At 32.7% G+C, this 15,295-nt stretch overlaps 3 protein-coding genes across 3 annotated transcripts; all 3 read left to right on the top strand.

The window, feature by feature from the left end:
* The first annotated feature begins 4,175 nt into the window (after nucleotides 1-4,175).
* LOC142605978 (uncharacterized) lies at nucleotides 4,176-5,254 on the top strand. The gene is made up of 2 exons (XM_075777404.1): nucleotides 4,176-5,176; nucleotides 5,245-5,254. Exons 1-2 carry the CDS (start codon nucleotides 4,176-4,178, stop codon nucleotides 5,252-5,254), a joined length of 1,011 nt encoding a protein of 336 aa, XP_075633519.1.
* Nucleotides 5,255-5,264: 10 nt separating this feature from the next.
* On the top strand, nucleotides 5,265-6,321 carry LOC142605977 (uncharacterized). The gene is made up of 4 exons (XM_075777403.1): nucleotides 5,265-5,616; nucleotides 5,745-5,949; nucleotides 6,036-6,138; nucleotides 6,232-6,321. The coding sequence occupies exons 1-4, from the start codon at nucleotides 5,265-5,267 to the stop codon at nucleotides 6,319-6,321; spliced, it is 750 nt and encodes a 249-aa protein (XP_075633518.1).
* A 6,500-nt stretch (nucleotides 6,322-12,821) lies between these two features.
* On the top strand, nucleotides 12,822-14,256 carry LOC142608156 (putative pyridoxal 5'-phosphate synthase subunit PDX1). Its single transcript, XM_075779868.1, has one exon. The coding sequence runs from the start codon at nucleotides 13,012-13,014 to the stop codon at nucleotides 13,945-13,947; it is 936 nt and encodes a 311-aa protein (XP_075635983.1). The 5' UTR covers nucleotides 12,822-13,011; the 3' UTR covers nucleotides 13,948-14,256.
* The last annotated feature ends 1,039 nt before the right edge of the window (nucleotides 14,257-15,295 follow it).

Raw genomic sequence — 15,295 nt, 5'->3', positions numbered from 1 at the left:
TATCAAAGTATAGATTGACAAGAATAAGGTCAAACCCATAGGAACTTGAATGAACGAAGGAAAATTAATCAAATCTTAACCAAATATATCATAACCTAGTTTAATAAAAATTGATTGTTTTGAAATTAAAATAAACTAAGAAAATAATTAAACTAAGAATATATAATATAAAGCAATAAAGAGATGTAAACAAACAAGAGAAATGAATTAAGGTTTTGGAATCTTGTTAATTCATATCAGCATATATTCGTGATCATTAATTTTTTCCAACTAATGCATGATAATCTAGAAATTAATCTTGCTATCATGAAAAATATTATCATTAAAAATTATGTTTAAAAATCTAAAGCATGCTTTTGTTCGCTTCCTAGGTATAAATCAAATCATCAATTGTATCCGCTGACAAGCAAATCACAAGATATATCCAATTCTATAAATCAAATCATTAGTTATATTCACTAACCTCAAACAAATCACAAGAGATATCCAATTTTAAAATCAAACAATCATAATCCAAGCATTCAATTAATTAAGATAAATCCTAAATCATGAGAAAAACATGATTGAACTCATATCTAGAATCCTATCTTTGTCAATTGATATGAAGTAAGAACAATTTAAATTATTAAAGAACAACTACTGTGGAAAAAATTAAATCACATAAATAATATTAATAATCCTAACAAGGTTTCATCCTCAACCTTAATTAAAATTTTAGTTACTCATAGTAATTGAAATAAAACACAAAAGTAAAATACTAAGTGTTGGTGCAAATACAATGATAATGAAAATAACACAAATGGAAACTGAATAATACTTCTGAATTTTTATTAATTTACAGAAAGAGATTACACAACACTATTTGGACTGAGGAGCGACACTCGCTCTCTTTAAGGAGATTCAAGCCCTTAGTTGGTTAAACTTTGTTACCGGTGCAGACCATCTCTAACTTGTCTCCCCTAAGATACAACAGCCCAACAAGTGTCGTATGGCTAGAACAACCTCTGCACAAAGTGTTCAAGCCCAAAACTCCACCAGAAAGAACACCCTTCCTTGCCAAGAATCTCTCTATTTTTTTAGTGTATGTTGCAGTTACTTGGATTGTGTCTGAATGGGTCTATTTATAGGCTCAATGGGTCTCACGAAATTATTACCTTGCGCACATATCTGGCTCAATATCTGAGACAATTCATATTAGCCCATTAATCACCACAATTAAAAACAAGAAAAATAGTCTCTCTCCTTTTCAGTGTGGGATTAAACATTTTCACTAATTCCTCATCTCTCATATTCACTCCCACATCTTTACATTCATGTCATAACATTTATTCATTTTAATTATTTAATATTAAAATGCTCCAACACTAAGCATTAAACTAGACAAATTAAATAGTGAAAGCAATAGTCATAGTGTTGTCATGGAGAAAAGCTATAGAATAGCCACATGTAGCTGCCACTACACACTACACGTTCAACCCTAGGCTCTATTTTCTCTTCCCCCCTCTCACAAACTGACCTAGAGGTTTATATAAGAAATAAAATGCTAACGAATGCTCTTAGGATAATGGTTAATAATCCATTTAAAGAAAGTTTTTATAGGAAAAGGGAAAAAAAAACAATTAATATTTTGACAGTTTTTTCCATTTCTCATAAAAGTTGTGTCAAAACTTTTTTAGAATAGATGATTAACTATTGCCCTAAAGACACTCATTAACATAATCCTAAGAAAAATAGCCCACACTATTCTTTAATCCTAATACAAGTAGAACAAAGATTTCATATTTTCAAGCCACGCGCTAAAACTTCAAGTACATGTTTTGGTGAAGTAAATATGAAGGCCCACGACAACAATTCAATTAGTGATTGATTTGCAAAGACCACCAAGTTGACTTTGTTTTCTATTGTAACCAAGGTAGTCGATGGCGTACCGATACTGGCCGGTATGTACCGTATCGATACATATACCGGTATCGAAATATCAACGTTTCGTACCAATTTAAATATAGGAAAAAAAAACTTTTTTTTTTTTTTTGTAATTTTTGAATTTTTGTAAAGACGGAAGGGTAATTTACTTACATTAACTTATTAGTATTATTTTTTTTTTTTTAATATGCAATGAACAATTAATCTTTTTATTTTTTATATTGTGTTTTTTTTATCTTTTAATTGATGTTAAAGTCTAAAATTATAAATAATTTGTTCTGAATTGAGGTAATGTTTTATTATAATACACACACACACACACACACACACACACACACATATATATATATATATATATATATATATATATATATATATATATATAATAATGGTAAACCCGAAACGGTATACTGGTATTGACCAGTGGAGAGGATTTCATACCGTACCGGCCGGTACATACTGTACCGACTACTACACCGGTACAGGTACACCATCCATACCGTACCGAGAAAAATACCGGGTGTATCGGCCTTGTACCGGCCAATTTCGGCCGTACCGGCCGGTACATGAATACCGGACTGAAATGTTTTTTTTTTTTTTTTTTTTTTTTTGTAATTGTGAATTTTTTTAAGGGCATTCTAGTAATTCAATCTAACCCTAAAATCACTACCCACCTTCTGTCCGCAGCCCTCATTCTCTCTTTCTCTTCTCCCTCACTCTCTCGTTCTCACTTCTCTCTGCGTCTCACTCTCTCCTTCACAGAAAATTAAAAAATTAATTTACAGTTAACACTGCATCCAGGTCCTTGGTCGGAAGTCGGAAGTCGGAACTTGTATGTGTGTTGTTTTTTTTATTTTTTAAATGATTTCGATTTTCCTTGGTCGGAATTCGGAGTTTCGAATTGAAAATTTGAACATGAGTCACATGACAGAACCAAATCATATTAAACTTTAATATGATTTGGTTCTGTCATTTTTTTTTTTTTTTTTTTTTGCTTTCTTTGCTTTGGTTCGATTTTTTTGCTTTTTTTTTTGGTTTTTAATGTGTAAAAATCTATTTGTTTGTAACTGCCTCAAAAACTTGTGTAATTACCTGTGTATGAATAGCAACAAAAATTGAAAATTATGAACTAATAAGACATGTTAGGCATTTTCTCTTCTTTTTTCCTAAAGAAAGTGATTTTGATTCCTCATTTTCTATGAATTGTAAAAAACTTTATATGTAAGAGAAGAAATGAAAACAAAAAGAAAAAAAAAATTTCTTAGTGTTGATGTAACTATCTGTGTTTTTGAATTGCAAAAAAATTGAAAATCATGAACAATTGGAAATGCAATGTCACCGAGTAATTGATGCGGTGAATTTAAATTTTAAAGGCATGTTTGGTCTGTTGTGTTCGAGAATTTATAAAGTGAATTGCAAAACCTTTATAATTATACCAAGAAATATTAACTATATGACAAGAAATAAGAAATTTTTAGTGTTTGAATCTTTTAAGCTTTCGGAGTTAGTAAAAAATTTTAGTGATTGAGTTTAAGTGCATTTGTTTAACTGCCTGTGTTTGGATTTTTATGAAGTGATTTTTTTTTTTTTTTTTTGGTTTATTCCAAAAAATGTACAAGAAGAAATGAAAAATTATAGTGTTGATGTATCTGCCTGCTCTGTGTCTCTCAGCTGCTCTGTGTCTCTCGGCCACTCTGTTTCTCACTCTCAACCTTAGGTAAAATTTTACAAATTGATTATTGTGTTCATGAATTGGGTTACTGTGTTCATGAATTGTTATTTCATTCTTGATTTTGGTTAGCTTGAGATATTGGGATAGTATTAGTAATTTACGACTTAGTATTATTATTAATAAAAAGATAACTTAGAATTATTAACAAATAATTGATGGTATATATGCAGTGTGAATTATGACTGAAAATCAATCAAGTGTAGCGTCTGGCCTGGTGTAAGATCCGAGGATCCAGCATGGGCTTATGGTCGTGCTGTGCCGGATGCGAGGAATAACACCCAGTGTATTTTTTGTTCTAAAATGATAAGGGGTGGAGGAATTACTAGGCTCAAGTATCATTTAGCTGGGATTAAGGGTGATGTTGAAGCATGTAAAAAAGTATCTGAAGATGTAAAATGGCAAATGAAACAGTTGCTTGAAGATTTAAAGAAAAGTAAAAAGAAAAAAAGAAGAATTAGTAAACAAATTTCAAATCTCTATGATTTAGAGGAGGAGGATGATGATCATGATGAAGGTAATAATGATAATGAGAGAGGGGGTTCAAAGAGTCATTCATCAGTTAGTAATTATAACACCAAAGGGAAAGAAAAAGTTGGAGAAGTCCAATATTAAATCCTTTTTTGCTCCAAGAACAATTCCTAGTTCTCAACCATCCATAAAATCTTCTTTGGCCTCAAAGCAAATGGTTGAGAATGCAAGAATGAATTTTGCAAGGTGGTGGTACCATGCTAATATACCTTTCCATGCAACTCGCTCTGTGTATTATCAAGAAGCTATAGATAGTATAGCAGCTATTGGGCCTGGTTTTAAAGGACCTTCTTATCATGACTTGCGGGGTCCTTTATTACAAAAACATGTGTGTGAAATGAATGATTATCTCTTAGATGTTAAAAATGATTGGAAAGTTTATGGATGTTCAATAATGTCAGATGGGTGGACAAATCAAAAGAACACTCCAATCATTAATTTTTTAGTGTATTGTCCAAGAGGTACTATGTTTCTTAAATCCCTTGATGTGTCAGGCCTAACAAGGGATGCAGATACATTGTTTAAGTTGTTTGATAAAGTTGTTCAAGAAGTTGGGGTTGAGAACATTGTGCAGTTCGTTACAGATAATGATTCTGCTTACAAGTCTGCAGGAAAGAAGCTAATGCAGAAATATGGGTCATTCTATTGGTCTCCTTGTGTAGCCCATTGCATTGATTTAATGTTGGAAAATTTTTCAAATAGGAGATACTTTCCTATCATTCATGAAACCATTCAAAAGGCTAAAAAGATAACCAAATTCATATACAACCATGGCAAGGTTTTATCTTTGATGAGAAGTGACTTCACTAATGGTAGGGATTTGGTTCGTCCAGCCATCACAAGGTTTGCAACTGAGTTTTTAAGTCTTCAATGCTTGACTAAGTTTAAGAAAGAACTTAGGCAAATGTTTACTTGTGATCAATGGGTTGAATCTCGATATGCTAGAGATGTCATGGGAAAGGAGGTGGCTGCACTTGTTTTGGAAGATAAAGAGTTTTGGTTACAATGTCAACAAATAGTGAAGATTAGTGAGCCTTTGGTTAGAGTACTTCGTCTTATAGATGGGGATGAAAAACCATCAATGGGATACTTGTATGAGGCAATGGATAAAGTAAAGGAGAATATAAAAGCAAGGTTGAAGAATAAAATTTCTGCATATATACCATTTACTAGTGTCATTGATGCTAGGTGGGATAAACAACTCCATAGTCCATTACATGCAGCAGGTTGTTATCTTAACCCTGGAATTTTCTTTAGGCCTTCGTTTAAGAAGCAAAAAGAAATTACAAAAAGCCTACTTAGTACCATTACAAGGTTGGTTCCTGATCCTGATGAGCAAGATAGTCTTAGTTCTCAAATTGAAGCATACAAAAAGGCTTTAGGTGACTTTGGAATGCCTATGGCAATCCGTCAACGTGAAAAACTAAATCCAGGTATACTATATGTATCTATATATATATATATATATATATATATATATATATATATATATATATATATTTCATTTGAAAGTTTGTTATTTGCTTTGTACTAAATTAATATTTTATTTTATTTTTGGAAGTTGCTTGGTGGGAGCAATTTGGAAATGACACTCCAGAATTACAAAAGCTTGCAATTCGAGTGCTAAGTCAGTGTTGTAGTGCAACTGGTTGTGAAAGAACTTGGAGCACATTTGAGTTTATCCATTCCAAGAGGAGAAATAGGCTCGAGCATAAACGTTTGAATGACTTAGTATTTGTTTGTTATAATTTATTGTTACGAGAAAGGTATGTTTTTAAATATATTCAAATTTTATTTTAAATGATTAGAAAATGTCATTAATGTATGATATTGATTTTGGTAAGAACATTAGAAGGACAAAGGATTACTTGGATCCTATAAGCCTTGATAATATTGATTTAATGGATGATTGGGTAGTTGAGGATTCTGAATTTTTGTTACTAACTGAGGAAGATGTGAATTGGGCTAGCATTGAAGAGCCATTAGCAACAATGAATTTGGAAGATAATGATAATGATGATGATGATGTTGTTGTTGTTCTTGATGAGGATGATGGTGACGATGATGTTGTGTTGACAAATGCTAATACTCATGTATATTATGGTCCTGATGTAGATCCTTTTGATGGATGGGAGTAGATGATCCTATGTAATTTGTATTAAATTTGTGTTAACTTAATTATTTATATTATTTATTTTCTTTGTAAGCAATGAACAATTAAGTTTTTTGTTTTTTATATTGTGTTTTTTTTTTCTTTGTAAGTTTGTATGCAATGAACAATTGAAGTAATGTTTTATTGTAAATATAGATTTTTGAGGTAATGTTTTATGGTAAATAGAGATTTTGTGTATATGTGTGTGTATATATATATATATTAAATATATAAAATAGCAGTAAACCCGAAACGGTACACCGGTATTGACCTGTATCCGAAATATACCGTACCGGTGGTCAAACCGGTACAGCCTCCGGTACGGTATTGACTTCCTTGGTATTGACTGGTACCGAAATATATCGTTCCACTGATCAAACTAGTACAGCTTTCGGTACGAGATTGACTCTCTTGATTGTGACACACTTGTGCTTGGATTTAGAATTTTCTTTCCTCACACATTGGATTGCATCTTGGCATCTTCTTTTTTTTTTTTTTTTTTCTTTCTTTGCTTTTGGTCTTCTCTTAAATTCACGCCTGCGCTGGATGTTTACTTGGGCTGAATCTTTACTTCATGCTTCAAATTTAGGTCTTAAGTTAGCTTAATAATTGGCCTAGCCCCACTTTGTATGTAAAGACTTTATTACCTATAAAACAAAGATAACTTATAATTAGTTACAAAATAGCATATAATTAAGTGCAACTAAAAATGCATATATGAGAATTCTTTATTGTATCTATTTGATTCACATCAGTGTGCCTTGTTCTAACAGTAAGCATTACCATAAACAATAAGATAGAGGTGTGTCGATAATGTGAAACAACAGGCAAACCAATCCTACAGGTGTGTAACAATTTCGTTGCAAACATATATAAGATTCACCTCTCTCTCAAGCATGTAAGTGATGATATATGTATATCTATTACACGTCAAGATGTGTAATACTATGTTTCTCTTAGGAAGACTTATGCATTACAAAGAAGGGAAAAGATATCAGATGTCATAAGAACATTTGTTTATGAAATATTTTTAGACACTTTTTATGTAAAAAGAAAAATGCAATCTATTTTTTTGACAAATTTTTATATTTCTTATGAAAGTGGTATTAATAGTTTGATCCTATTAAGGAATGCTCTTATGATGTTTGTTGATAAATTATTTTTTAAAAGTTTTAATACCACTTTCATGGAAAATATAAAAAGTTGTCACAATTTTTTTTTTTATTCCTTAAAAGTTTTTAAAATATTTTCTAAACTAATACTCTTAAGGTATTCGTTAACTTTTCTTTTAAAAATTTTCTAAAATAATTTATTAATAAATACCTAAGTACCCATTAACAAGACCAAGAAGAAGTTTAACCCTACTTAGGTCCTATTTCAAAGGAAATGTGTTTAGTAGATTCAGTGTATTATAGACTTTCTTTTTAATAAAGAAGTCAATAAAGATAGATGTATAAGATAATTTATTCAGGAAAAAAAAAAATGTAAAGTAAAATGATTATAATAATAATATAAAGTACTATAGGATAAGAAAAGTAGCAAATAAACAAAGAGAAAATGATGGAAGCAGCTGCAGCAGTGGGCTATTGATAGGATAAATGCATGAAGACCTGTAGTCATTGGTGATCCTATCTTGAAAGGAGAAAATAGACACGTAACCTTTTTGCTCAATTTCCTCTTGAAAATGTGTGGCGCTGTCGGGGCGGCCTTGTTATTTTAATATTTTTAAAATCCCGATTGGCTGAGGCTCACCCTTTCTGGTCATAAACCGCCTTGTTGATTGGGACTTCGGAAGTTGTTGGCAAAGTCCTCCTTTTCTCTATTTAATTTGTGTGGAAGCTAGTGGAAATCGGGAACGAGCGGCCTTCCTCGCTGCTCTTATTGTCTACCGCATATATATGAATCCATCCATCCCCCTGTATGTTTTCTTTTTACATAATTTCCCTCATTTTGATGATCAACCCAAATTATTTTATAATATTTTTATAAACGGTTGATATTGTTTTATTTTATTTCAGATAATTATTAATAAGTAAAAATCAAATTATTTTATAATATTTTTATAAACGGTTGATATTGTTTTATTTTATTTCAGATAATTATTAATAAGTAAAAATATGATATTAGTTATGGGCCTATATCAAAATTAGTAAGAATTTGTTACACAAACAATTTGTAAAAAATTGTAAAATAGTTTGTGATTGTAATATTACTCGTATTATAAAAATAATAACTAGTGAGTGCCAGGCCTAACCAACTAAAACCATTTAATCAGCACTCATATTAGGCTCAACCTATTTTTAGTCAAATTTAGTCTAAAAATATCACTTTTGTTACTTTGATTAATCTAGTATTTCCTTCTTTAAAAAAGTTATTTTACTATTTATAGACAACTATATTAATTCAATACTTTATTACTATTATATTTAAATCATAGGGAGAGAAAATGAATAAAAACATTTTTATTTTATATATTGAGTAAATAGTGCTCAATAAATGTATTGAGCCTACCCTTCATTATTAAAATTTCATAAAATTATCACTGCACACCCTTGGTGCGATGGTCACTCCAAAAGTATAAGTGCTTATGGAGTGTAGGGGCAAGAGCCGGAGTTCAAGTCTCTAGGAGGGAGCTTCACACACATATACACTTAGATTAGGCTATAGTAGAATTCTATCTTGTATCAAAAAAAAATTTATAAAATTTATTATAATCGGGCTTTTGAATGAGTAATGCTACAAATACAAACTATTTTATAATATTTTTACAAAATGTTAATATGATTAACCTCTTATTGGTTTTCATCTAGATCCACCATTAATATCACTTTTTCATCTACCGATAATTATTTATTACATCAGTAGTTTGTAAAAAATTTTGTAAAATAGTTTGTATCTCTAGTGTGGGCGGGAAAAAACTGGCCCTTCGTGATCCTCCGCGGATTACAGGTAACAAACTCGCATAATTTAGTTATAAAGAAATAATTGGGAATAAACACTCCGCAATGGAAAACTCAATTAATTGATTTTATTCATCATCAGTCTTACAAGAGTATTTTTCCTTACTTTTTTCATATAATCCCTCTTTTTCTGTCCCAAAAGGAATCCCCCCTTCTCATCTTGACTTTCTTCTTATATATAGGTCTCTCCCTTGTTCCCACTTTTACGGCTATTACACTATCGGCCTAGCCTCTAGAGATATTTTTCTTACTTTATTAGTTTCCTCTCCTTCCTTATTCCTGAATTCTGTCTTCTATGAGATATTTTTACTGTTCAAACTGTCTCATACGCATTTAATGCGGCAGAGGTTAGGCGAGGGCTCCCAAATTGAGGCAAAGATAAAAATCTTCAACCCTCTTGCGTATTCTGGAAGTTTCCCGTAATTCTTAGCACCATCTGGTAGTTACGTGTGGATCATTCGCGCACCTCTTCATCCTCTTCACGGGAATCACTTTACCGTGGCATTTCTCTTCTCGGGCGTGAGGTTTAGCTAAACTTCCTTTTCTTACGGTCTATTCCCCTCTCGGACTTCCCCCATGCAGCTAGGCCTGGCCCAATCTTGTTCCCACAGCCCATTGCATTATTGCACTTTAATTTGGACAGGGACCCTTCTACTCCTCACATTTAACATTATTCTTGGATGAGTATAGTTAAAATTTGGGATATATATATATAGAATAAAAACATTTTTTTCCTTAATAAGTTATAGTATGGGTCTAGCTCCCCTCCCATTTTAAAACAGATTTATGACACCGGAAAAATAATAAATACAATGGTCAAGAAAGAACCACGCCAAATCTAATCTCTTTTAACTCTCTCAACAAAACAAAAAAAAAAATCTCTTTTAACAGTATTTATCCAACATGTAAAGTTACCACTGCCATGTAAATTCTTATGCTATGCGTTAGAAATTCTTTATTTCATTAAAATCCAATACTTTCTCCAAAAAAAAACATCACATGCTGCTTCTCCCATTCTCTGCTTCCCTCTATCCCTCAGATTTCTTCTAAAAGCTTCAACATATATGGAAAAGGAAAAGAGAACGGTAGAGTCGTGGATTTCAGCATAAAAATACAAAATGTTTAAACCGACTAGATTTAAAAATGAACACAAATAAATAGGAATTCAAAAAAAGTAATGAAAAATTTTATCACTTGCTCCATGACACTAATTGCTGCATGCAATTTTGTTGTTGGCGTGTGAGTGTATTCTTTTGTTTCATCCCTTCTCCTATATATATGTGTGTATGTGTGTTTCTCGAAAAAAAAAATGAAATGCTAAGTAATAGAAAAGGAAAGAAAAAGAATTGGAGGTTCGTTTTCCTCGGGTAAGTTTTGATCTTGTTGCTCGAATTTGAAAGGACAAAGAGGGTGAGAGAGAAAGAAGAGAAGAAGGTGACGTGGAGAGGATGAAATAGAAATTATGAAAGAATTGCTTCCTAGGTTTTTTTTTTTTTTTTTCAGTCTTTGAATTTCTTTTCTTAAACGTGTCTTTCATTTGTTTAAAAATGGAAAAATCTCTTATGTGCCAGGCGCAATAGACCTGCCTCTTACAAGTAGGTGGGCCCTACTAGCTCATTCAAAAATAGAAGAATTGGAGGGTTTTTCAATGAAAATGGAGCTAGACCTATATTATATAAATATATAAAGTTAATATTTAAATAAATACCTAGATAATAAGTTATTAAAAAAAATTTAAATAAGTTTAACTTATTAAGGAAATATATAATCAAAATATATGAATTGTGAGAAAATTTAAACATATATTAATGAAAAATCTCTCATGTGCGAAGTGCATGAGATACCAGCTTATTTAAAAATGGGAGAATTGGAGGGTTTTTCAATGGGAATGAAACCAGACCTATATTATGTAAATATATAAAGTTAATATTTGAATAAATACCTAGATAATGAGTTATAAAAAAAATATTAATAAGTTTAACTTATTAAGGAAATATATAATTAAAATATATGAAATGTGAGAAAAGTTAAACTTATATTAAGAAAGTTTTAAGCTCAAATATTATGAAAAGAGGTAAAAATTTTAAAATTTCATAATTTTCTTCATAATTACTTTATGTAAATTGTATGATGATAAAAACTAGGGTAAATTACGTGTTTGGTCCTTATCTTATACATCATATTTCAATTTGATCCTTAACCTTTTAATTGTGTCAATTTGGTCCTGAACCTTTCAATACCGTGTCAATTTAATCCCTACAGTTATCTTTTGGATGAAAATTAATGACGTGTTTAATGACCAAAATAAAAAATTAGCTTCTGTTAATGTGACAATGAACTAAAATTTTATTTTGGTTGTTTGCTATGTAAGAAATTTTCATCTAATATATAATGGCAATGACTAAATTGACACGACACTAAAAAATTAAGGACTAAATTGACACAATTGAAAGGTTGAGGATCAAATTGAAATATAGTGTAAAGGCTAGGGACTAAATATGTAGTTTACCCTAAAAACTATTATCAGGAGCGGACATCATAGGTTGAAACTTTCTAAATAAAATATTTTATGTAAATTGAAAGATACAACTATTAAAATAATCGAAAATAAATTATTAAAGATATTGTATTCATTAATTTTTTTTAAAGATACAACTATTAAAATAACCAAAATTTCAGTCTTACTTCCCACTTGTTGTAATAAGTAAATTAAATTATACGTTTTGTTTATTTCGATGGAAAACCTTATGTAAAAATAGTGTTCCATGTTTTCTAGTATTTCATTGCATCAGAAAAAATAAGTTAGAAGAAAACTATATTCGGTCAACAGAAAAAGTATGACTTATTTTTAGAGATTGTTTTCCACTAAATTATTTTAGAAAACAACTCCATTTCACAGCAATCTAAATAAAAAAAGTTGTGAGACTATTTTTTTTAATTCATTTAAGGTTACTACCAAATATAGAAAATACTTTTTAAAAAATGACTCATTTTCTAACATTATTGTCGAAACAACTAGAGCTATATATGATCGTGACTTCCCATCTCACTCTTTTTGACAATATTGCTTATGTCTTACTGTAATTGTCAAGTTACCGCATCTTCATTTGCATATAATTTATCAGCTGACTCCCTTCGATTATTTTATATAGACAATTTCATAGTCACAACAAGAAATCAAGAATATTTTTTCTCAAATATACTCCACTCTATTCTTATCAGACCATAATGGCAATTCACACCTATCAAATATGGAAACTTATAAAATATTTTAGCTATACATTAAATGTGTGGTCTCTGCTCACTCATGAATAGTGAATTTAATATTAATTTAATTAATAAGACCTTTTCAAATGTTTTTAAAAAAAAAAATATTTTTCAAATGTTATAAACCAAAGAAAAAGATTATCGGGGACAAAATATCCACTGATTTACTAAAGACGAAGAAAAAATTATGGTAGTATCAGTGTGCACGGGGTGCACAAGATGGAAATATTAATCTGACATGGTGACAAAAATCTGGGAACTCTATTTGACAGACACGTCTTTAGTTCCATACCATAAATAAATAGTGTAAATCTCAAAATTCGACGACCCCAAAACCCCTTAAATAAAACAAAAGCAAATCCCTAACCTCTCATACTATATATAATATATACCATCCATTGGCTCCCCACCGCCTACTCTCAAATTTCATTCTCTCTCTCTCTCTCTCAATGGCTGATACCGGAGTAGTCACCGTGTATGGCAATGGCGCTTTATACGAGACCGGCACAAAGAAATCCCCATTCTCAGTGAAGGTGGGCCTGGCCCAGATGCTCCGCGGCGGCGTCATTATGGACGTGGTGAACGCCGAGCAAGCCCGGATCGCTGAGGAGGCAGGCGCGTGCGCCGTAATGGCGCTTGAGCGCGTGCCGGCTGACATCAGAGCCCAAGGCGGTGTGGCTCGCATGAGCGACCCTCAGCTCATCAAGGAGATCAAACAAGCTGTGACCATCCCAGTCATGGCCAAAGCTCGCATCGGCCACTTTGTGGAGGCCCAAATCCTTGAAGCCATTGGAATCGACTACGTCGACGAGTCCGAGGTTCTAACCGTGGCGGACGAGGACAACCACATCAATAAGCACAACTTTCGTATCCCTTTTGTTTGTGGGTGCCGAAACCTCGGCGAAGCCTTACGTAGGATTCGCGAAGGCGCGGCGATGATTCGGACCAAAGGCGAAGCCGGAACCGGGAATATCATCGAGGCCGTGAGGCACGTGCGCTCCGTTATGGGAGATATCAGGGTGCTGAGGAACATGGATGATGATGAGGTCTTCTCCTTCGCAAAAAAGATAGCTGCTCCTTATGATTTGGTTATGCAGACCAAGCAGCTCGGGAGGCTTCCGGTGGTTCATTTCGCCGCCGGTGGGGTGGCGACGCCGGCTGACGCGGCGCTCATGATGCAGCTCGGCTGTGATGGGGTGTTTGTTGGCTCTGGGGTTTTCAAGAGCGGTGACCCGGCTCGGAGGGCTCGGGCGATTGTGCAGGCTGTGACTCATTACAGCGACCCGGATGTGCTTGCTGATGTGAGTTGTGGATTGGGTGAGGCCATGGTGGGGATTAATCTCAATGATGATAAGGTCGAGAGGTACGCCAACAGGTCCGAGTGAAAATTGACAAAATGAAATAATGGCTTCTCTGGTTCTGGTGGGCATATTGTAATTTTTATTTAAGAAAAAAAAAAAAAAAATCAAACCGAAACAAAAACAAAGAGAAGAATTATGTTGGATTTTTAGTAGTTTTTCTGTGTTTTTGGATTGGAAGACGGTTAGGGGCTTTTATGGATTAGAAATTGTGTCTTCCTTTTCGTTCCTTGTTATTAGATGGCAGGTTTATTATGTGATTCTGGAAATTTGTTGTATTTGGAATATGAAGTTGTCCTTGGTAGCTGATTTGGAAGAATATATTTATTTCGTCTATGAATGGATGTATCTTTCTTTATTTTTGAACTTATTTTGTGGATGTCACACCAAATAAGCAAGAAGCGAAGCGCATTTACACATTAGAAATAGGTAAGGAATTTTTTACATTTATTTTAATTTTACTGTATGACAGACAGTAGATGATATTTGGCTGGAAGTTGTGTAACATTTTAGCTTTAGTTTGGGACTCTGACTTGGATGTTATTCTGTGGCGACTGTGAATCAAGGATGTCGTTCCTCTAGTCTTGTGGAATCTTTATATCCCTTCGAATAAATTGTTAATGTTATTATTGAGCAGTTCACATGAAAGGTGCCAACATAGATTTAGTGTTGTGTAGGCATTTTCAGGCTGTGCACTAGTTGTCCTTGACTACTTCGGAAGTGGGAGAAGAGTAATCAATCATAGTCTCATCTGTGCCCATATAAGGGACTATTGTGGTAGGCAGAGATCTCCCTTTTTGTTACTTTTTGACTATAAGTACAGGCAACAGGAGTATATGAGAAGAATGCTTTTTGTTTTTTTTTTTAGATAGAATGAGAAGAATGTTTTGGTTTAGGTCATCATGCTTTTTCCTTTTTTTTTTATTTTTTTAATTTTTTATTTATATGAATAAATATGATAATATTATGAAGAAACATAGGATGGTCCCAATCTATCTCCAGATTCAGGAAAGAGAGGAGATGAAATGGGCCCATTCCTCTTACAAAGAGCAGCCTAACGGGGCCAAGTTATCAGCAAAAGGTTTACATTTCTAGTTTTCTACATACAAAAGAGAAATTCCGGCAAGATATGGAATTTAGAGTAGACTTCAATTCAGCATAGGAGGCTAGGAAAGGGTTTTTGGAGTGTTGTTGGGAGGAATGAATCTGATGGAGAGCCTTACTGCCAGTTTGATGGCCATTTCAAGTCCATGATCAGATCAGCATCTTTGAAAGGGCCAGGCTTATAGTCATCAAAGATTGAATTCCTGTAATTTGATTGATTTGAAGTTTGTCTCTTGCGATTGCTTCATGCCAAGTGAAACAAGATGTGAGT

Source organism: Castanea sativa, chromosome 8 (assembly GCF_040712315.1).
Source record: "Castanea sativa cultivar Marrone di Chiusa Pesio chromosome 8, ASM4071231v1".
In the NCBI taxonomy this organism is placed as follows: Eukaryota; Viridiplantae; Streptophyta; class Magnoliopsida; order Fagales; family Fagaceae; genus Castanea; species Castanea sativa.
The sequence above is the reverse complement of the archived record's forward strand: the minus strand, read 5'-3'. Positions and strand labels throughout refer to the sequence as shown.